The sequence below is a fragment of the Xyrauchen texanus genome, chromosome 25 (genome assembly GCF_025860055.1).
Source record: "Xyrauchen texanus isolate HMW12.3.18 chromosome 25, RBS_HiC_50CHRs, whole genome shotgun sequence".
In the NCBI taxonomy this organism is placed as follows: Eukaryota; Metazoa; Chordata; class Actinopteri; order Cypriniformes; family Catostomidae; genus Xyrauchen; species Xyrauchen texanus.
The window spans coordinates 35,361,438-35,386,120 of record NC_068300.1 but is presented as its reverse complement, the minus strand read 5'-3'; the positions used below and the strand labels follow the sequence as shown (position 1 = coordinate 35,386,120).

The 24,683-nt window shown below is 37.9% G+C and overlaps 1 protein-coding gene across 1 annotated transcript in view; it reads right to left on the bottom strand.

Annotated features, from left to right (window-relative positions):
- LOC127618452 (UHRF1-binding protein 1-like) overlaps positions 1-22,900 on the bottom strand; it is a 49,816-nt gene extending 26,916 nt beyond the window's left edge. Inside the window, exons 1-8 of the mRNA XM_052090899.1 lie at positions 22,776-22,900; positions 18,838-19,000; positions 18,340-18,378; positions 17,277-17,368; positions 14,624-14,813; positions 10,241-10,381; positions 4,429-4,599; positions 3,067-3,247 (exon numbers count right to left, since the gene is read on the bottom strand). Of these exons, the coding sequence (XP_051946859.1) occupies positions 3,067-3,247; positions 4,429-4,599; positions 10,241-10,381; positions 14,624-14,813; positions 17,277-17,368; positions 18,340-18,378; positions 18,838-19,000; positions 22,776-22,819 (1,021 nt within the window). The 5' untranslated portion in view covers positions 22,820-22,900. The remainder of the gene's footprint in view (positions 1-3,066; positions 3,248-4,428; positions 4,600-10,240; positions 10,382-14,623; positions 14,814-17,276; positions 17,369-18,339; positions 18,379-18,837; positions 19,001-22,775) is intronic.
- Positions 22,901-24,683: the final 1,783 nt, after the last annotated feature.

Sequence of the window (24,683 nt, the reverse complement as noted above, 5' to 3'; positions counted from 1 at the left end):
CAAAACTATTTTTCTCCTCCTCATGTCATTCATAACATTTACGATTGTTTTGTTTTGTGGAACAAAAAAGGAGTCCCAAAGCTGCTCTTTTCCATAGAACAAAATGTGCTTGGGGATGGAGGCTTCATGATACAAATGGAAAAGCACCATAAACATAATCAATAAGACTTGTGCACTATAGTCTAAATCTTCTGAACCCATTTGATAGTCATGTGTGAGGTACAGACCAGAGTTTAAAGGTTATTAAAGGTTATGTCAACATTACAGTACTTCATCCTATCCCAGATTAATATGCAAAAACTATAACTATTATTTTTCATTTTTATGCCATGCCAGCTTCTATGGCTATATTCAAATAAGGTTAAAAAAGGTGTTTAAGATTCATTTTTCCTCAAAACCTTCAAACTAAATTTGAATTCACTTGATTAAAAACCTTTTCAAAAGTATCAACTGAATAATACATGTTCCTCAGATGTGTAGAGGTATGGCAGTCCAGTAAAATATGTTTAATGTATAGTGGGTTCTGACAAGATTAGCACTTTGGTGAATTTTCTCCTGATAGTAAAAATTGGTGTGCGAGTCCTATCCGGCATCGTATGTAAATGACTTGATCCCAGCAACTATTAAAAGGAAACACATATCTTGTTCCAAAAACAATATTTATTACCCGTAATTTGTTGTTTAAAAATGGATCCCACTCCAACTGCCATTAGTTTTTTTATATAGAGTTGGTTTAAGATCTGTGGAAGGTATAGGGCATTTTACTGGTTCAGTAGATAGTGCTTCTCTGGCAGCTGTCTGCTTGTTCATTACCGGAGATTCACGAATGTCCAGGTACCGTGCAGAAAATAATATTAATAATATCTTTGCTTCAAGAGATGACAGTTTGATTAAAATATTCATGATTGTTGGGTTATCAGTTTTAGTAGTTTCCAATGCTTCAAGAAATGATTTTGAATCAGTTATTATTAAAAAAAAGTTTTTTGTGGAGCAGTCTCAAACTTCAGTGCCAGTAGTAGAGCGTTTGCCTCTGCGGTGAAAACTAAACTTTGGTCAGGGATGTGGATACCCTGACACAGTTGGATGTTGCAAACGCTGCTGCCACTTTATTTCCAGATTTAGATCCATCTGTGTATATTGGGATATGTTGTGGGGATACTGCTCTTATGTCCAGAAATTGTTGATGGAAATCATTCGGATGCGTTTTGGATTTTTGGTTCCTTGTTAAATCCAGAAGGATTTTAGGATTTTGAGATCCCATAGAGGACTTTTGCAGAAATGTGTCTGTTCCAAACTGTTTACATCCACTTTCAGATTCTCCAGATGGGTTTTTATATGTAGGCCAATTGGACAAATGAAACTTGTTTTTTTTTTAATAAAAAATAACAGATAAAAGACGGTTTGTTGTCAAAAGTGATCCCAAGAAATCTGTTCTCTTTATCAACTTTAATGGGGACTCCATCCATAAACAGCTCTGGGTTATTGTGTAGTGAACAAAGCCAACAGAAATGCATACAGATGGTTTTTGTTTTGTTTGTTCACTCGATAGTATGTATGTACTTGCTCTTGTAGCAAATGCAGATATCATTTACATATAAACTACAGAGGACATCAGAATGACTTATGCAATGCTATTTATTTTAATACTGAAGAGGGTAACTGATAGGATACTTCCTTGAGGTACTCCAAGTTCTTGTTTTTGTAGGTTAGACAAGGTGTTTGCTATTTTAACTCAAAAAGTCTGTTCATTATATAATTTCAATGAAGATTGGCAGTCAACCTCTAAAATTGGTACAGATCCTTTAAAATGCCATGTTTCCATGTCATGTAATAGGCTTTCTCCAAATCAAAGAAGTCAACTACGTGTTCTTTTCTGGTAAAGGCGTCTCGAATATAGCTTTCAAGACCTTTCCTGAAACCACATCTGGCATTACTTATGTGGTCTTTAGATTCCAGTATCCAGACCAGGCGATCATTGACCATCCTATCCATTGTCTTGCATAAACAACTAGATAAAGCTATAGGGCGGTAGTTTATGGGGTCGTTATGGTCGTTTTCTGGCTTTGGAATAGGTAATATTTCTGCTTCATGCCAGGTGAATGGGACTTTTCCTGAAATCCAGATGGAGTTAAAAATTCTAAGGAGCATTTTCAGGGAAAGGTGAGGTAGATTCTTTAATAATTTAAAGTGGATTTTATCCGGTCCAACAGCTGTGTCGTGGGATTTTTTAATGGCTTGCTGTAGTTCTTCCATAGAAATAGGTTGGTTGTATGGTACTGTGTTAGTGGAGCTGAAGTTAATCTTTTCTTTTTCTTGTTGAACAAGAAAAGTTCGAAAAGCAGGAAGGCAGTTCTCAATAGATAATTGTTTTCGAAAGTTTTTGCTAGAATGTTTGCAATTTCTTGTTTTGAAGTCAAGAGCGTGCTGTGCTGTTTGATGTGTTGTATTTGAGGACTGTTGTTTTTTTAAATATAACTATTATTACAGCTGCCAGCCACAATTATCAGGGTTCAAGCACATGTCCATGACCAAAATGTTGTATCAAAAATTGCTCTGTTTGTTTGAGTGTCCTGAATAGCTTGTCCCAGCAACATTGACTGAACCACTGCGTGAGTTTGGGGCTGGACTATCTGTGTTCAGGAAACCTGTGTGAAAACAATCATAATATTTGCAAATCCATTTGGTGACACCAGTTGCATAGAAATTACCCACTTCACCATCTGTCCATCAAATTATGATGATGATGAAATATTAAATAAAATGCTCATTTGACCTTGCAAGAAGAAACAGTGCACAAATGTGCCAGGTTTGAATGTGTGCAGGGCGAATTGAGATTTGAGAGCTTGGGAGGACGGCAAGATTTTTTAGTAAACAAAACTAAAAACAATTATATTTCAGCCATTTTCTCACACAAACAGCCCCAGTCACCATCCATTTTTTGTGTATGGAAAAGAGCATTCCTAAAACATTTCCTTTTGTGTTCTACGAAAGAAGAAAATACTACTTTTATTTAAAAGACTACTTTTAATTTTGGGTCATGTAAGTGTGGTACTCTAAGTTCATTACTGGTATCTGTAGAGCTGTCATTGCAAATATGCAGGTCAAGACGAGAGATGAATGTGTGGTAGGACGATTCTTTGAAATCATGGAGGTCAAAATACTGAGCCGGTGTGCTTGCGGTCCCGATCGCTTGAGGTGGAGGAGGTTCAGTTGACAGAGAGTGGATCCCAGGAGAGGGAGGGGCTGTCTGACACACAAATACAATGAGACATACATAAACAGTAACGGCTGGCAATTGACAGAGAATGGGATTTAATGTGTTATAGAGAGGATTTAACTGCAGGGCTCATTATTTATTTAGTTGAGTTGCTTTGTAATGACAAATGTATTCAAAGGTCACAAAGAGCTGAAAATTATCAGGATGTTTGCTCAAAAGCTGAGCCATGCAGCACAAGCATCCGCAGTGTAGGGCGTGCTATTTCCATCAGCATTAAAAGAGTATCATACAGAAGATTAGCAGACCACATATGTAGTGGTTTTTGGACACTTAAAAAACACACGTAAAGATGGGTGTCTTTAATTGCATTAGATGACAAAATACCACTTTCAAATAACCATCTGCAAACAAATGATACTTTTCTCTGAACTAACTTTACTTTTCTGAGCTATTTCTGCAAATAAGTTTTTGCCAACTAGAGATTTTTAGTAGATTTACAGTATGTCTGAGTAACTATTACATGGGTAGTAAATTTGTTTTTTTTAAACTAATGTTTACAGCCAGAATGTTACTCAGAATGTGTCCAAATGTCCAACCTTTTGTCTTTATTTTGGAAAGTATATCTATTCTTTTATAATTTAAGACTTAATGGACATTTGTGCTTGAAAAGAGTATTGTGCCCTCTTCTCTTTTGTTTTCTAATGCAAATACATTCATACATTTTAAGTATGGCTGAAGTATCGAAATACTTTTAAGGGCCACTGTATCTAGTCTGACATATACCCCCAGAATCCTTTCTGTGAAAAAAAGTGAACGATCACAGATCAGGCAACAAGAGAAAACCCTGGTTAAAATGGGGGTAAAATTGTATCACAGTAGAAATAGTAATACAAAAAGCCCTTTTATTGATAAAATGCAGAGATGACATGCCAGGAAATGTTGCAAGCTGGATTTAAACTTGCATTGTCCACCTCAGCACCAGGGCTCAAAGTGTCAACAGTCTTTAAGTCTTAACAGATTTTAGAGTTTGCCATTTGAACAGTCCTGCTTTTACAAAGTGTTTTTTCTTTCGACGCATAAACACCAAATTAAAAGGTTTGAGAAAAAAAAACTCAATTTAATAATCACACACTGTAGACAACTAAAATCTTAAAGTCAAGCTAATTATAATAGTGTTATTTGGGATAGATTTAAAGCGGAGAATCTGGTACCTGTAATGTTTCAGCAGCCATGCTCTTCCTCTGTTGAGCAGATTTCTCCATGGCCTCACTCAAAGACTTGGCATAGTGTATGATGGCCTTGAGCTGAGAGTCTGTCAGCACCCACAGCAGATCATCCAGTATAAACAGCAGCTTAGAGGCTAACACATTACAGTCCTTCACCTGAGATGAGGAGCAGATAGAAACAGCTCAAAACACATTCCCATATTTACATTAATTCTGATGCTTTTGAGAGAGGAGATCTTTTTTGTCTATGCTTAGACTGCACTAACATATAATCTCACATATCAAAGCATCAAGATCGTTATGTCAACTGAATGAAACTGCACTACAGAATTGCCGGTCTGCACTTGAGCTCCAGTGAAGTTCATTTCAAACACCAAAATTAACTATGAATAAAATAAATATCAATGCCTATCTCAAGCTTTCTGTTGACATCTAAATTATAACTCAAAAGGCGATAGAAAAAGTAATTTTGTTATTAACTATTTGTATTGATTCCATACACTAAATTAAATAGACATAACAAAAATCCAGTATCAAATCATATGAACTGTGTGCACACATTTAAAACTACAAATCTCTCTCCACTGCCACTCCACAAGAGCCTTCAAAAAAGGCTAAATAGCTGCCCCATTTTTTATTAAATAAACCCAGGTTGCCTAGACTTCTATATGAGATTTCTTCAAATGCCCCTACCCTGCCCATCTCTGTACCACTCTTGAAATGAGGGTGCTCTGCTGACTTTCATCCCCTAAGAATGACCTATCTGCTGATCATAACACTGGCTAGGAGCCAATTTTTGTATGTATTTATCCCTTATATTAATGACTGCCCCATCACCTAAAATACAGAGTCTGGGGCAAAATGAAATTTGAGAGCCCAATACATCACACATAAAACTTTGAACCCTCAACCAAAATTCTTGGATCTTAACACACCACCAAAAAAACATGGGTTGTGTCCTCATCTTCTGATTGGCATCGCCAGCAGGTGGGTGTGTCTTTAAGACAAGCCTATACAAACTAGAGTGAGTCCAATAGAATTTATGTAAAATCCTAAATTGAATAAGGCACACCCTTGCATCTCTAGATGTAGACTTTTTTTTAGAATCCTAGCCCACACTCCCTCCTCCAATACCAAATTTAAATCTTTCTCCCATAATCTTTTGCGTGAAGTTGAAGCTCTGTCCTCCCAGAATCTGAATTAGCAGGGAGTAATACACTGATGCTTCATGACCTTTTCAAAAATCAGTAATCACCACTCCCAGAGTATCTGCCGCTTTAGGGGGGGGTCTATGCTACTCCCAAAAATTGTACAGAGCAGATGGTGAGGCTGTAAATACCTAAAGAATTGAGACCTGGGAATACCAAAATGTTGAACCATATTTTCAAAGGATCTCAAAACTCCACTCTCATATAGGTCACAGAGCGTATTAACCTCCCTCATAATCCACTCTGTCCAGCAGAAAGGGGACTTATTAACACATAATTTTGGGTTCAGCCATATGCTCAAAGCAATATTTAAATAAATGTCTGAATTAAACACTCTGGACACTTTTGTCCATACCGCATGCAAATGCGAGATAATGGGGTGTAACTTAACTTCTCTGGTTAGTTTGATAGAAAGGCTTTGCAATGGCGAAATAGGGGCAATAACTTCCTGTTCGATACAAAACCAGAGAGGGGCTCTCTCAGGTGGAAGCGACCATTGAGCCAAATGTCTGAGACCGAATGCATAATAATAAAAACAAAATCTTGGGTAGGCCTAGCCCACCTTTTTCAATCGGACTATGTAATTTATTGAAATGTAATATGGGACATTTACCATTCCAAATCAAGGAACTCACTATGCAATCAAATTGCTTGAAATAAGAGAGAGGGACATCTATAGGGAGAGATTATAGCAGGTAGTTGAATTTTGGAATACAATTAATTTCAAAAACATTAACCTTCCTAGCCATAGATAATTGTAATGAAGCCCACCTGCCCACATCGCTCTAAAACCTTTTTATTAAATGGTCAAAATTAACTCAAAATCACACACATTTGCTGGAAATAAAATACCCAAATACTTAATGCCCTGTTTGGGCCACTGGAAGGTGCCTAGCTGAAAAGCTGTTGCCAGGCATTATAATGTCAGAGCCAAAGCTTCGGATTTAGAACAATTCACTTTATACACTGGAACTTAATTATTCTGTGGAGGCAAGGCATAGATCTAGTGGGGTCAGAGACTAATAATAAAATATCATCTGCGTAAAACAAAAGCTTTTGCGCCCCACCTCCCGCCACCACCCCTGGAAAATCATACTCCTTACTTATCACGGCTGCTAATGGTTCCAGAGCAAGACAGAACAATATCTATACAGAATAAAATAACCTGAAATGAGTCCATTTGTTTGAACCGCCACTACTGGGTGTCTATAAAGTAACTTAATCCACCCAATCAAAGTATTCCTGAACCCGTAAATTTCCCATTCTACCATATCAAATGCATTTTCAAGTGTCAAGTGAGATAGCAGCGTCCAGAGACTGATCGTTTGCCACTGCCCACACAACATTAATGAAATGCCTAATGTTATAAGAAGAGTTACGGCCCCGAATAAACCCCACCTGATCTATATGTATAAGAGATGTCATAACTTTACTTAATCGATTAGCCAAATGAATTAGTTAAATTAGAGTAAATCTTTTGGACTGATGAAAGAAATGTATAGTCCCACCCAGATGGGTTCAAAAGACTCCAAATATCTGTAAGATTTTTATACATCCTGTAAAGCATAAATGCTGCTCTAGGGGGCTTGCACACATTTGCTTCACTATGATCAAGGACAGAGTCCATCAAAAGATTAAAGTCTCCTCCCAATATTATATCACGTGGGGTGCCAGCGGCTTGCAACATCCCTTCAAGATCTATGAAAAAGACCTGATCTTCAACGTTAGGTGCATAAATATTGGCCAAAATAAGACATTGTCCCTGAATTTCAGCAAAAACAATAATGACTCTTCCTAATTCATCATTAATCCATTTGAACTGTAGATATTTACTTATCAGTGCAATGACTCCCCTGCTCTTCCTCGAGCCAGTACTATAGAAAATATGCCCACCCCATATCTTCCCAAATGTTTCAGATTCCTACGGAGAAAGATGCCTTTCTTGAAGAAACACTATATCATATTTATTATGCTTATAAGAAATATGAGAAAAAAAATAAATATTGTGTCAAAAACAAGATTATAAAAGACCACATTCCAAGATTAGTGCGCCAATCAAAACCCAAACATCCCCAGAACAAAACAAACAGAAAAAAGAAAAACGTGCACATTAACTGTGCGCATGACAGCGCCAACTGGCGTCTGTCCCTCCAAATTCAAACAGTCCACGCACGCCTACGAGAACCCCCATTGCCATCAGACTGCTCAAGTCCGGTGTTTCTATATACATTTTTTGAGACAGAATTAAACAGCAAAAGATAATCTATAAAACAAACTCAAGCTAATTGGCAGAATAAGCACAAAGAGTGTGTAGATTCATCCATATAACTGTCCTGAAAGTGTGATACTCTACAAAATAAACTCCAGCCGATAGGCGGAACCAGCACAAAAAGAGTGTGCAGATCCCTCAAACAGTCAAGTGAATGTTCAGTGAGCTGGTCCACTCAGACTTGCAAACAAATCTCACTCCAATGATTTTTTGCAAGAAATTATCCACAAAACAAACTCCAGCAAATAGGCGGAATAAGTACAGGAAGCGTGTAGATTCATCCAAAAAACTGTCCTGAAGGTGTGTTACTCTACAAAATAAACAGTGAGCCGGTCCACTCAGGCTTGCAAGATGAGTACAACAAGATTACTTTCTCCATCAACTTTATGAAGGACATTGTTTTCTGTAGGCATGTGAATGTTTTACGGCCATCCCTAGCATGTATTCTCAATTTGGCCATGAATATCAGCGCAAAAGCAACCTTCCATTAATGTAAAAGTTTCTTGCATCTTTACTCCTCTTCCTTGTCTACCTCCGCAGACTTCCGAGCAGGAACCCTGTGAGCTCGCTCAATTTCCAGTTTATGGCCTGCTATGTCAAGCAGATTTGGAAAGAGTCCATTAAGGAATTTCACCATATCCTGTCCCTCTTCTCCTTCAGGGACTCTGACGATACGGACGCTATTCCGCCGGCTATGGTTTTCCATGTCCTCCAACCTCTCCCAGACATGCTCCAAATCCACCTTGGTCGCTAGCGGATTAGCAGATAATTGCCTCTTCAATGACTCCAGGTAATCGATCAGTTAACCACATCAGAGAACCTCGCCTCCATGGCAGTAATCGATCGACGTATCACAGGAAGATCTTCCAAGTCAGCAACGACCTTCGTCAGCATTGCCGACATGTTCAGTATCTCTCACCGCATTTCCTGCACCTCCCCGACTAAGACGACTCCCAGGCTTGCGGCCTGCTTGGGGGCATCAGCTTTTAATATTTCCAGAGCCCAAGGATTTTGAATTCTTTGACATACTGTTCTCCTAGAATAGTTATGGTGTTTATCTAATCTCACCAGTTTATGTCATTAAAAGTATTAAAACTAGCAAAGTGCGCAGAGCTCGCCGTTCACACGTCTGATCCTCGCATGGCGCTACGTGACTCTTGAGTGTCTCTTGACTTGCTCAGGTTTTCTTAAAGGAACAGTCCACCCAAAACATAAAAAAGTATGCATAATTATTTACTCCATAAATCACAAAAAGTAGTCAATACATCTCGTATACTATATTCCAACAACTTTCTGTGAAAAACATACCAAAAGTTAGTGACTAAAAATCTTTGCTGCAGTTAATATATTCTCGATTCTACATGGCAGACAAGAACCAATGAGGTTTGGTGTCAACAGTGTTGGGTAAATTACTCAAAAGTAATCCACTACAATATACTAATTACTTATCTAAAATGTATATCAGATTACTATACTCATTACTTCAATGAATAAGTAATCACCTTACTATCTACCTTCTGAAACATTTATCACTGAAAGGTTTTTGTTTTTTCCGCTGAACAAATTCATTGTCGCATGCGAATCATGCACTCAACCCAGCATGTTTCTCCATTACAATGACTCGTTAGGGGGTGCATGGCCTTCAGCTGTCACAGAAATGCAAACAAATGGTTATATGAACATAATTCTTGTTTAAAATACAGTCTACATATATTTTAATATTTTAAAATGTGCAACCCAAGTAAAGTACTAAAAAGCGGTTAATTAATTAATGATTAATTGTAATCTATTTAAATTTTTTAAATGCCATTAATTAAACAACTTTTGACTGTAAAAGTAATTAAATTACAGTTAAAAATGACTTTGTAACCAGATTACACCCAACACTGGGTGTCAATAACTGGTGTGACACATTTAAAGGTGCCAAATGTTTAATTTCCACAAAAGCACGAATTAGATTTGTGAGCTATGGCGGAGGTTGAGTGAATAACTAACTTAAATTTCTGCCTATTCCTAGACAAAGCGATGACTTGAAATAGAGCACAAAAGAGGTGATAATTTTTATGGTGCTCTGATGATTCTCTTTTTGTCCATTTTGGAGCTTTGGATGGTCGTGGTCAATATACATTTTCATTGTATGGAAAAGAGTTGCATGAATATTATTCAAAACATCTCCTTTTGTGTTTTAGAGAAGAAAGAAAATCATATAGGTTTGGAACAACAGGGTGAGTGTTGGAGTGAAAAACAGAGGAAAATTCACACTTATTTTTCAGTGATGCCACTGGGCTCAAGGGACTTTCGTGGATAAACAAAACAGTACCCTGCGTTTGAGAGCAATGCGTATACGTCCTTGATTGGTAATGAGACGCAGTGGTGTGCTGCCCAAATCCTGCTCTTCACTCTTTATCGCATCAGCCTCTATGCGCAGGCTCTGCCAGTTGATCTCCTTGAACGTGAGGACCTGAAGGAAACCAGAGATAGTATCAGGAGACAAGAAATGTCTGAAAAATGTATGGTAGAAATTGCAAAAAACTGCTTGAGACCCTAGGTATGTTATAGTGTAAAAAATGGGCTTCCATAAATCATATTTTTATGATTATTTATTATCTTTATAAGTTTACTATCACAGGACATACAGGTCTGGAAAAAATTAAGAGACCACTGCAAAATTCTATTTTCTGGATTTACTATATATAGATTATTATGGAAAAACCACTCCTCAGAGTTGGACTACATTGTCAGGGCAGAAGGAACAATGTTTTCTTCCAGGATAATCTTGTATGTGGCTTTATTCATGCATCCTTCACAAAGATGGATCTGCCTGATTCCAGCCTTGCTGAAGCACCCCCAGATCATCACCAATCCTCCACCAAATATCACAAATGGGTGCGAGACACTGTGGTTGAAGGCATCTCCAGATCTCAGTCTAACCATTAGACGACCAAGTGGAGGATCGGTGATGATCTGGGGGTGCTTCAGCAAGGCTGAAATAGAGCAGATCCTTCTTTGTGAAGAACGCACGAATAAAGTCACATACAAGATTATCCTGGAAGAAAACTTTATGCTCTGACAACGTTCCCCAACTCTGAGGATTGGTTTTTCCAGCAGGACAATGCTCCATGCCACACAGCCAGGTCAATCAAGGTGTGGATGGAGGACCACCTGATCAAGACCCTCTCATGGCCAGCCCAATCTCCAAACCTGAATCCCATTGAAAACCTCTAGAAAGTGATCAAGATGAAGATGGATGGCCACAAGTCATCAAAAAAAGCCGATCTGCATGAATTTTTGTGCCAGGAGTGGCATAAAGTCACCCAACAGCAATGTGAAAGACAATGCAATGTGGTAGAGAGCATGAATATTAACTTCTTTTCTTTGGATTATTCAAAGTTTGCATTTTCTGCAAATAAATGCTCTATATGACAATATTTATATTTGTAATTTGGGATAAATGTTGTCAGTAGTTTATAGAATAAAACAAAAATGTTTATTTTACTCAAACGCATACCTAAAAATCAGCCGCGGGCCGTGAATTTTAAGTCTAGGCCTTCAGTGCGATTATTGCCGTTAAGAAAACACAGTTTCACAATGAATAAGACGCTCATACATTACGTGGCAGTCAACTAATAATAACAATTTACATTTTAAGAAAACATCCAAGGACAAAAGCCAGAGCTTGAAACGACACTCGTAAAGTGACACTCATTAATGCTCAAGCAAGCCTAATTTTAACTGCAGCATTAATGTTTGTGAAATCATTGTCAAAAATCATAATTTTTCATATGAATCTACAAAGGAGGTCTATAATACCTGTAAAAATCCATCTAATAATATTTGCGATTTAAATGATGCTTGCAATAAATTTCGTTTAGTCAGGGTACACTGTTATGCTGCGTTCCATTCAAGTTGGATGTGAGATATTCCTACTTGATATATCCGACCATAAATGCATTCAATTCCCCGATATTCTGAACTGCAGCACTCCTGTTAGCTTAGCAGGGGTTTGACTGTCATTAGAGATGTCTCCTAGCAACACAACTGATAAACAATGCTGCAGCGCTAGCATTTGTGCTTCAGGTGTACGATTACCAAAAGATTTCTGCAGCAGGTGTTTGTTAAACAAGCTTTAATATCATGTAATGTGGAAACAAACTTGTTTATCAATATTACTTAATAAATAGAATGTTTATCACTTTGTATATCTCCCTGAGTGACGACATGTTTATATGACATCATGCCCCTGCATCTCGGCAAAATCAGAGTTGAGAATTTCTGCACGAGCCTATAAGTTGTAATTCTGACTTAAAGATGCATTCCACTGTACTTTTCCTAGTTGGAAGTTGTAAAATCAAACATTCTGAGTTGAATGGAATGCAGCACTACTTTTCAAAAGTAGTAGCTTGATTTACATTTGACATTGCTATTTGACGAAAAAGCAACGTGGAATAAACTATAGCAAGTGTAACACATGAACAGTATGATCTGGCTATTGTCATGTGCGTGTACTACTGAAATTATGTAAATTGTGTGTATATTTAGACTCAAAAAGTTCTTGAGAAAATACATATGTGTAGATTACGTGTAGATTATGTGTTATGTGTAGCTCAATATGTGTTTGACAGCCAGTTACGTCTCATGATATTTCATTGTGGTAGTAATGCACCCTGTTTTAGATTTGTTGCATAATTTCTTTGATATATGAAAAATAAAACATCAAAATCTATCAGAATACATTCTATTTTATTATTTTCTAATTGTCTTGAAAATTTGATACTCTCTGGGCATTTTGTAGATCCATTTGTGATAGATATAGATGCCGGGTCTCTAAAGACCAGAGTTTGTAATAATGTTTGTGAAACACTGCATTTAAAACACAAATATTGTTCACGCCTTGAGGCTATACTTTTGAAATAGTGAATATTTTAACATTTACTGATTGGAACCATTCACTTCCATTGTAAGTGCCTCACTGGAACCCAGATTTACTTATTTATTTTATTTTTTAAGAAAAGGAGCAAGTCGAAATACATTTTTGTGGTAATCAATATTATGCCACAAATGCTGTCGATTGAGCTTAACTTGTATAGAACCCGGAATATTCCTTTAAGGTAAAAGGAGATAAAACTACTAGCCAGACTAGAAAATAGCTGCCTGGGGCGTTACCAAGATGGCTACAGACTTAACTAACATTTTTTTTTAAATAACTTTAATATAACTTCAAAATAAACAGCCTTGTTTTCAAATCTATCATTATTTGTTATAATTTCCATAATCTTTATTGCATTAATGTTAAATGGCATTAACATACTGTGTTAACTGTTGGTAAGACTTTATAAAGTCTGCATTATCCCCACAACAGTAGTCTAAACAATATTTAAATAGCTATTTGGCTGTTGGTTATTATTAACCAATAGCCCGCAAGACCTAGTCATATTAGGAGGCAATTATTACATTAAGAGTTAACAAACAGTCTTTTTCTTTTCTTTGGAATAACAAGCACTGATGGACTGAGCACAATAAGAGCATTTACATGTATTAAGAAAAATAAACAGGGTCAGTTTTATTTAACATTGTCTTTTACACACAGAGCATTCTTCTTTTAATATCATATCGGCCTCCTCTGCTTCAGTAGACAGCATAACCCTGATGACTGCATGCCAGCAGAGCTTTATATTAGAGCGCATGAGAGGTCATCTTTGATTGTAATGCTCGTCCATCATACATCTGAGTACATTACAGCCTGAGAGGGAATGATTTAGAAGATCTCAATACCCTGTCCATATATCAAAATGACTGGGCTGATTTAAATATCTAAAACTGGTCTGGAAAACAAGTACTGTTAATAGGGGATTTCTCATGAGCATGTAAAAATGTGAGCAGAGAACAGCAAGAGAATGAGGAACAAGAAAAGGAGGTGTAAAAAGACATTGATCTGATTATTGCAAGTGTGTTAAATCTGCATTGCTATCTGTCCCCTTTTGGATTACGTAACAGTTTTCTTTTTATTTATTTGTTGAATGTCAATATGATTTACTATATTTCAGGCTAGAAAAGATGACATGGACAGTATAATACTGACGGGTGTTTTAACCTGGGTTTCACCTAGGGTATAATCCAGCAAAACCAGATCCGGGAGTTTTACATGCCTTTAGCTAAATGCGGCAAAATTTCAGTGTTGTGCAACCATGGGTGCCTCCACTAACCAGAGTCAATGTGACAAACTGAATCTCAGCATTCTGAGTCTTTAGACACCTTTAGGTATGATTCAATTTGATTTCAATTCTGGGAGTCACAATCAGATTTCAAAACAACTCTTAATAAATCTAACTTTTTCCACATAAACATAGGGGTGCAAATCTTTGGTGAGTTAAGGTGGTTCATTGTCAAAATGTATGCTAAGATTTTGCATCAAAATATACTATGTCTGCTAGGATCTACCAATAGAATAGAATATCTTAGGAGGCACTGGGGCTTTCATTCAGTGTAAATAAAATTCCTCATCAGAGTGACCTTAACCTTTATCCAATCTGATCGAATCTTGTTTTCTGTGGCTGTGTGTGAAAATGATCAACTTTTGAGTGCGTGAATCTCTTTGTGAAACTGTGATTCCTGTGTAAATACTTGTATTGCCTTTAAAGATAAAGTTCTTGGTCTAGAGCACTGATTAGCTGTTTTCTTTAAAATGTTGCAAAATAAAGCTTACCTCTCCTCTCTTGGGATGGGTAATACGAGTGTAGCGCAGGTCGCTCTTTTGCCATTTGGGACTGAGGCTGCAGCCCTGGAGCTGCCAGAGCTCAAAGGAGGCATGAAACGCCCGCGCTTGCACTTTAATGGTGATGGAGTTGATGATCACAGACATTCCCTCCACAACCTTCTCAGCAAAGCCATACTCACTGCAGGGAAACATACCACAAACATCTGATGGACAGACATCTATAACTGGATCAGAAGTTCATGCAGACAATATGGTTTGGTATTCCAGGTCAATGTTAAAGCTATAAACTAGATTTGTAAATTTTCTGGTTGTTGTCAAATTGTTTTTAAAGTGTGCAGGGTGGTAGCCGAGGTGGTTGCCAGTCAGTTGCTAAGGTGTCCTGGGTGGTTTTTAGGGTGTTACTAAGCTGTATCTTAGACCAGGCTTCTGGCAAAAATATGTGGGCGAGGCGAGTGACCAAACTAAGTTGAGACAAGTTTAACTTTATGATAATGATGAGCAACATTCGGGAGTGACTATCAATGGGAGTGCAGTGAGTGGAATGTTACTGAAGCTGAGTGCAGTCAAGACAGCGGAGAAGATGAAGAAGTTTTATATGATTTGTCTGTAACCCCACAACGATTCCTTATCAAATTAGAATGACGTGTCGGATATTGTCGGCATTCTGAGTGAGTTTGATTCATACATTGATAGATCGATGATCTTTTTCATCATGAGGCATTGAGCACAATTTGAATCTGTGGCCACATCTGCGCTAATATATTTTTAGTTTGTAAACGAGTTTGAGTTGCGTTCGCTGCATTTACCCCTCTCATCCACACTAGAACCATGTTATCCTTCACCCAAAACTAAGACTTTTATAAACACTCTCCAGAATTGCTTTGGAAAACAATGAGGTTAGGAAACTGAAAACAGAGTTTTAAAACGGAAACACATTTGTGTGGGCTTGGCCTAAATGTCACTGCGCACAAGCAATGCAGTAATTTGCCGCCTGTTTTTGGCATTTTAAAACTACTGTACATTTTTAAACATTGAAAGATAGAAGTTCCCTTTGGAGTTGGTCACTTTGATGTTGCATCAGTAGCTGAAGCTATGGAAGCTCCTTGCGTGAGTGACTACTTCTGAAACCCAACCAAATAACACCAATTACATTTATAAATGGCACTTGGCACTCCACCAGCGTTCACGTCATCGCAGGCATATAAACTGGACCACAGCACCATTTCGCCAGATTTTTCTCTTCAGGGTCGCTGCTGCATTGGATTGCACTGTGCCTGTGCCAAGCTCATGTGGAAGTGGTGCTCGGTGAGACTGACTGCTTCCACTGAGAGTGCATTAAACTCAAGACAATTTGCTCTTGGCTCAATGTCTTTCCTAAGGCCGACAACGCTGCCCTCTCCTCTCTCTTGCTCCTTCTGCGGCTCCCAAGGGACCATATCGGGAGTGCATGAGGACGGATATAGAGCTTCCTCTTCTCCATATCGAAAACCTTCACCTGTTCAGTTTGCTGCTTGACAATCTATGCCCCACCACTGAAACAGATGGTGTGTTCATGTTTGTTGGTGATGACGAAGATGGACACACTATATCGCTTGCAGGCATTACGCATGTACGTTGACCAAACTGGTCAATTCAGGCAGTCTGAACAGCTCTTTTTCAGCTTTGGGGACCCTTCACAGGGTTTGGCCTTCTCCAAGCAAAGAATTTCTCACTGGGTTGTGGATGCCATTGCACTTGCTTAAGTTTAGCAAGGCATACAGTGTCCCATTGGTGTTAAAGCTCATTCCATCAAGAGTATGGCCTCCTCATGGGCGTGGGCTAAGGGCATGTCCATGGAGGACATCTGTATGGTTGCAGGCAGGTTCTATATCTTGATTTACTCCCTCTCTTCCCTGATTTTGACAAAGGATGGTTGATACATCAGTGTTTCAATAACCTGTTGGTTAGTCATTGCTTGTATATTTGCATTGTCTTTTGACCATGCAGTCTTTTACCTCTTCCTGGTATGTTGAGAAGGGAAGATTATTTTCAATGCTTCACTACCATTTCAGCTAGTGACATTGCTTGTACAGACTGTTGGTCATATGACCAAAAGATATTGTCTTTTCTCTCTTCACAATATGTTAGCAAGGAGTAGTTTGTTTCAATGCATCACTACCCTGCTGGTTAGTGTCTTTTTATTACATGTTCAGCCTAGGACCATTTAGTCTTTCTCTCCATTCCCACTGTAGTACGAATTAGAGTTTCATTAATTATGTTTCACTACCCTGTTGGCTAGAGTCATTGTATTAAGTTGCCAGGCTGTGACCTTTTCTGGCTTCTATTCCTTCCCACCGTGTGCGAAGGAGAGCTTTTAGACATTGTTTCACTACCTGGTATGGCAAGTGTCATATTACTCTTCCTATTTTTCCAAATGAAGGGGTGATTATGACAATGCCTTTTCGCTACCCTGTTGGCTCTTGGGCATTGCCCTAGTAGCAATGCATTATGGTATACATTTCCCATAGTGTCAGCTACTGATGCAGTGCCAATGTGGCCATCTTGAAAGGCAATGTCTCGGCTATAGCTGTAACATGGAAACGAGATACTCCTTTCAGGGAAACATGGTTACAGATATAACTGATACGATACCAACACTGACCTTTGACCTGCAGTATTGGCAATCGGGGAAGGGCCATTGGGGGGCCGGGGTTCCTCACAAGTCATCATCTCAACTTCCACTTTGTCCAGGAACTTCAAAGAAAGAGAAAAAAGAATTCAGGCCACAGAACAAGAACTTCTGTGGTACTATTTACATTTACATTTATGTATTTGGCAGATGCTTTTATCCAAAGCAATTTACAGTGCAATTATTACAGTGACAATCCCCCCGGAACAACCTGGAGTTAAGTGCCTTGCTCAAGGAAACAATGGTGGTGGCCGTGGGGTTAGAACCAGCGACCTTCTGATTAACAGCCCTATTCTTTAGCCACTACACCGCCACCACCACTCCATGGTACTATCAAGTTGATGCAGACAACTGTGGCAAAGATTAACGAGTATTCTTCTTCTTTCAGAGAAAAAAAACCAATATAAAATATAAAAATATCTGCAGCCCTAGAATACTCTGTGAGAGCAAAATTTATTTCATGTCAAATAAAAACAAAAGACAGAATTTAACTGTATCAAGGCTTCATTGGGCCCACCTTAAGTGACACTGTGAGTGTGTGTTTACAGTATATAATTATAATATAACTATTATAATACAATGCAAACTTATTTTTGCATTTTGGTGGCACAAGTGGTGCAGAAATTACATTCTTCGGCTTTAAATTTTGTTTTAATTTTGGGTGGAAATCTGTGTATAAAAGGATAAAATGTGTTAAATGTAGCTGAATGTACTACACTCATACTGGTAACCAAAAGTATCCTAATACACGTTTAATTGTGCTGGGGGAACCCCCACTATCTCAGTGTAATGTGACGTCTTCCTTGGATGCCAATTGATTATTTACATCAGCTTTGCAGGGAATTTACGTTATATCCTTTTTGATGTGGAGAACACAGCTTACTAACCAAGCAGCATGGATACGGGAGTAAAGAGAAAGCAGATAACACAGCACATGTAAACGCAAATGCCACTTTTATGTCTAAAGCAGCTTTCTCTCAATAAATGGCTTTCTGGTGTCCATGATAATGAGTTTATTGACAGAAGAGATTCTCACCAAACATATAGGGCTGGTCTTCAACTTTGTCCATTGTATCTGATGGGGAGAGAATAAAGCAGAAACCAAAGACACATTTAACCGCACTCTTTGAAACTGTGGACTCATTCCTGGACTGCATAAAAAAGACACTTATCAGGACAATCAGATAAATCCTCAATCATTTGGGCCATTAAGAAACATGGTGCGAGAAGTAATGCTCGGGGAAAGGCCCTAATCATCCAATGACAGAAATGTCCACATCAGCTACTTGTTACTTCATCTCTTTAGTTATCTAAATGATCTTGAAACTATGTTTCAGGGTTTCCTTGACTATTTTTTCTTTACTTTACAGAACTGTATAAAAGCTATAGATCGCTCAAGGTTGAATTATTGCAAATAACATCATTCTTCCAGCTTTTGCCAAGTCACAGATGTAATTTGTTTTAACAGACTCCCATCTTGTGTTCAACTGTTTGACAAAAATTAGAATTCCTCCAGAGTCTTTTTGAATCTTACCCGGATAGCAGCTTTGTTGCAGTAAACACGGGTGACGGCCAGCCAGGTGGGCAGATCCAGCATGTTCTGCAGGACCTCCTCATCCAGCTCCAGGTTGGAGAGCTGACCCTCTCCCTTCAGTGTGCTCAAGTTGATCTTATCTGGGGAGAGGTTCTTAGTGAACCTACACACGGAAAAGAAAGTACTCTTCAGTTAGTCTTTATTTTCTTTTTAAATTACATGAAATAGTTTGGAATTGCATGATAAACTCATTTATTCAGACATGGCCTCCACAAATTGTAAGCGTCACCATGAGCAATTTAACCACAATGTCTGGGAGTGCATAAAGGTCTATGTAGACAAAGCATGAATTTATCATGCAATGGAAACATTGCATTTCTATGGAACCCTGGAGATTGGGTGAAAACATGTCTTTCTCCGCTCAGGTGAAAAAACTCAAACAGGAATAAACACATATGCTTTTGGGTGGTAATGGCATTCAAAAAAGGCATTCCAGATTGACTCATTTTGATTTCATTCATAATATTAATTTTCTGTGCTGTTCTTTATCTGTCTTGGTCTCTGTCTCATTTACATCTCATTTACTCTCTATCACTTTAATGCAGCTATATTTTAAGGTAATGAGATCTGAGTTTAAACTGCTATCCTAACCCTCACCACAAAGACAGTCATTGACTAAAGGCAGGTAAATAAGATTACAACAGGCCTGCTGTAAGACATGCTCTAAAACCCATGGGAACTTTTTTTTCTAACCCCTGTCCTTAAAACCTGCTGTGATCACCGACACAACCACACTGAATAATACATCTAATATTAACAGCACAGCGCTGTGCTCCATTTGCCTTTATGCTTTCTAAGATGAAAATAGAAGATTTAAATGCAGTGAACGGTGTGGCAGGCTGGCAGCTTCAAAGGAATCAAGTTTTTTTTAGGCATTTGAAAGAATAATCTCCATCTGTTCAAAGACTTCAAAGAGTAACCCAGACATTAGAAGACCAATGAGTGGAAATTAACAAGGATCCTGCTATACAATATGACCATGACACTTGGGTCCCATTATGACGTGTTGCAATTTCATTCATTTGTAGTTGTATTAAATCTTCCATTTATCTATTTATGTTTCATCTATCTATCTGTTTGTTCATCCATCTGTCCATGTTCTATATTCATGTTCCATCATTCATCCATCCATCTTCTATTTACCTACCCATGTTCTATCCATCCATCTATCAGTCTATATTCTGTTTAGCCATTTATGTTCCATCATCCATCCCTCTATCCATACATCCGTGCCCTATTTATCCATTACGTTCAATCCATCCATATATCCATCCAGCCATCTTCCATGTATCCATTCAGGTTCCACCATCCATCCATCCTTCTCCTTGTTTGTGTATTTCATTCTAACCGTCCATCCTCCATTTATCCATCCATCTGTCCATTCAGCTCTTTGTCTGTTCCTCTGTCATTCTATCCATTCCTTCAATACTGCAGTCTATTATACCACACTTGAATGTGTAAGAGGGCTGAATCATCTTATCTTTACACTCTATTATCCTTTCCCCATGTCTTCCGCCTCTGGTTTGCCTCTGTCCCTAAGTGGAATGTTTCTTCATAATGTACAGCGGGAAAACTCAACATATCAGACTGACAACCAAGGTAAAGAGTCTCTCTTGAATTCAGCATTCTGTGAAGCGACCATAGTTAGACATCATGCAAGTCTAGCTAGCTACCTCTCAAATATCTCTCTCCCTCCAACTCGGTAAGCCTGAAAATATTGGAAATAATGCACCTTAAAAATAGTCCAAATGACTAGCTTTCAAAAGCCGTACAATAGCTTTGAGTGACGACAAGACAAAAATGCAATAATATCCTTCACTGATATGAACAAACATCTCCTTTCGTGTTCCACAGAAGACAGAAAGTCATTGTGTTTGGAACAACATGAAAATGATTACAGGATTATTCCTTTAATCTTAATCAGTAGTCTTGGCTGTTCAGTCACTCTTCTCCAGCACGGCTTAAACTGCAGATCAACAGTTGTGGCAATAGCAATATAAAGATGACTAGAGTTGGGTCTCATGAGAACAGGTCCGGGAGTTTGTGTGTAAACACCTCCAAACAAGCCCCACTGAGGCCGACGATAACATGAAGACTGGCATACACAGTCAACAGAGGAAAGCGGAGCTGGCATAGCTTCACCCATGACTAAGAACAGCAGGACCAAGCATGTGCTTTGACACCCACTGCCAGCCTGCTGGGCAATCTGAGCCAACAAACTGGAGCCAAGGTTGATGAGCTAGTAGTCATTTTAGCAGGGACTTTCATCCAAAGTGACATACATTACACATGTTAAAGGTTCGCTCAGCGATTCCTGAGAAACACTGTTGATATTCAAACTCAACTGCCAAAACAAACACACCCCTCCCTTCATTGCTCCTTTGAAAGCTCCACCCTCCCAAATTTATGAATGCAAGATGGTTTTACGCACACCAACTCCAGACACTCACATCTCTCATGCTACTAAATCTAACATCACAACAACCGCATATATGGGTTCTGTGAAACATAGCAAAATCAAGAAGAAAAAGAGCAACTTCTGCATCCGTCTTCAAGCCTTTTACCTCTCGGATGTCTCTCCACCACTAAAAAGCCCTGCCGATGTTGACGCGGCTCCTAGCCCTCGATTTATCATAATCCTTCTTTTTTAGTATATTCGTCTGACCTTTTTCTCTTGGTCTGTTTCTCAGCCATTTGTCCTCCTTGGAGTTTAGAAAGTTCACATCAGCCAGATTTGCCGTCGCTCTTCTAATGAATTTCCCTCTCGCTCTGCCCCCACCCCCCACCCTGTGCATGCACAAGAACCACCCCCTGTTGCTGATGGGCTGGAGTAGTGTTGTGTGGATCAGTCTGTTCCACAGAAATTGACAAAAAGTGTATTGGATTAGAATTATTAAATGCACCTTTCCAATAGTGTAACCCGAGGCAAAGTGCCTTAATCTAGTGTTTCCCAACCACTGTGCAGAGTGAAAGATTGTCAGGTGTGCCGTGGAAAATTATCAAATTCCACTAAATAAATAAATGCATGACAAAAAAATATATATATTTCATTGATCCAAACTCCTCACCTTTGTGATTGTGAAGAGCAATTATTAATGTGCAAAAGTGACACGTTAAGGGTCCTTCACATGACGCGTCAGCGCTGTGGAATACATTGAAGTGACGGCATTTTACACCAAAGTGTTTTTCGCACACGTTTATGCTTTATTAAAACATAATTGAAACTCAAAATTTTTATTTAATTTTTAAAAAAATGTTATGCATAGCCGAATTTTAAGCATTACAAGTAAACACACCACTAAGATGTGGGATAGTGGTGTACTGTAGAATTGTTTAGTTGTAAAAAGTGTGTGGTGGCAGAAAAAAGGTTGGGAAACACTGCCTTAATCAAGGGCACAATGGTGATTCCATGAATAAACCCTTGCCAGTTTCAAACCCACAACCTTTCAGCTACCAGCCCAGGTTTTAAACCACTACACCACATAAGACCACCAAAGCTTATTGAAATAAAAGGCAAGTTTAACCATACTGTAACATCCTCAGTGACAGGACCAGTGTGTGTGAGACAGAGAGAGAGAGAGAGAGAGAGAGAGAGAGAGAGAGAGAGAGAGAGAGAGAGAATGAATTGTGTTATTTCAGCAAAACCCAAACACAGCAGTGATGCTGCAGTCCATTAGCTTGTCAGCTAATAGGACACAATTCAGCATCTATATTCATGTAAAATATATAAACTAAAGGTCCTGCCAAGACAAACTGGTTAAATGTAAATAGCTTGAGGTGTGTGGTTTATTTATTAGCTGTATCATTGTGTCTCACGCGTTATAAAACGCAGTAATCTGTGGCTAACAGTAACAGAACTGAATGAAAACATGACTTACCGTGACAAATGTTTCAGGATCTGCTTTTTAATGATTCCTGCCATCCCGTCAGACTCGTTACCTCTCCAACATCTTAGAAATCATGCACTGACTGACTGACTGACTGACACACACGCAAGCGCGCGCGCACACACACACACACACACACACACACACACACACACGCAAAATAAAAGACTAGCCTGCCGGTGAAATTCGGAAATCAAATCAACGTTCATTTGTACCAAATGTACAGAATGCAGCCGTAAAGAATGAATGAATAAATGAGTGAGTGAATAAACACAGTGCAAACCAAGTATGAATGAATGAATGAATCGAGTATGCCCAAAAGGACAGTCAATCCACAAGATAAGGAGTCACCAAATAATTCATGTTAAAAGAGCTAAATTTCTTTCAGGTGAAAATCAGAGGAAATGGCTTGCCTTTCGACGGGAACTCAGAGATAACAGACTGTATTATTATTATTAATATTATTATTATTAAATAAGTGCTTTATTTATGAAAATGTAATGTTGGTTTAATGAAATTAATTTACATTTGAAAGTTCGAGTCCTGTCTGCAACATGATCTCTTTCCTCTTTGTCACCAATAATTTTCTTTCTTCTCTCCACTCACTGTGTCTGTATTATACAACAAAAACACTAAAAAGAGCAAAGAAAATAAATTCTGTTTGATGTTTGATCGTTATCGTGACGTTTTGTCTTGATTGTTTCATATTTAGCCATGGTTGGGACGGTTACTTTGAAATGTATTCCACCACAGATAACAGAACATGCTGTAAAATGTAATTTGTAACATATTCCGTTAGATTACTCAAGGTCAGTAACATATAATAAATACTTTGGATTACTTCTTCAGTACTGGTAGATTTTTTCACTTGTTTTGAGTATAAAAAGTCTGCCAGTACAGTAAGACAAAATACACATGTTAAAAATACATTCTCTGAAAAACATCAATATCTTATGCAGTGTTGTTTATAAAACAAGATTAATTCAATTGATCTGGTTTTAAGGATTTTTAGATATTTTTACAGGAAAAAAATACAAACATTATTATCAAGAATATGATTTTTGCCCTAATATCAAAGGTATAACTAGAAAAAAAGAAATTATGATCCTGAATTTCTTGATAAAAAAAAATATGATCGTACCTGGGAACATAGAAATAGCATTTTAGTTTAGCAGAAAGCTGACAATTTACTCAAGATTTATTTCTATTTCTTCTGCTTCAAACTTACTTCAAACGTACTTCTCTGTCTGCTCGTATGAATGTAACACATCATAAGAAAGTGTTTCACCGCTGTTCAAATGCACTTTGGATCGCATCATTTATATGTGTAAATGTTTTCCATCTGAAAGGACTAAATATTAAATTAAACAAATGACAATAAAATGCTAAATAATCTCTTCAGTAATAAAAATACTTTTGAATGTAATTGTATTCTAATTACCAATTATTTCAATTGTAACTGTAGTGGAATACAGCGACTTATATTTTGTATTTATAATAAGTAATCCTGTTACATGTATTCTGTTACTCCCCAACACTGTATATAGCTTTATATATTTAAATATTCCACACAATCTAAGATTTTATGAATAACTGAGACATCCTCTTGATTAAATTCATTATTTTAAAAACTAAAAAATTAAACAGTCACGATACAAACAAATGCAATACCCCAAAAACATGGTTCTATATAAAAAAAAAACTAAAAAAGAAAGAAAGAAAATAAACATTGTAGTTTTTATTATTATTTTTTCGTTTTAAAAGTGTAAAACAACTTAAACAAGATAAAGTCATTCACTTAACCTTAACACTAATTTCAAAGATATTTGGGAACGTCTGATAAGCTTTTATTTTGAAATTTGAAAATTGTTTTGAGCAGTAGTTTCTGGCTTCCGGGAT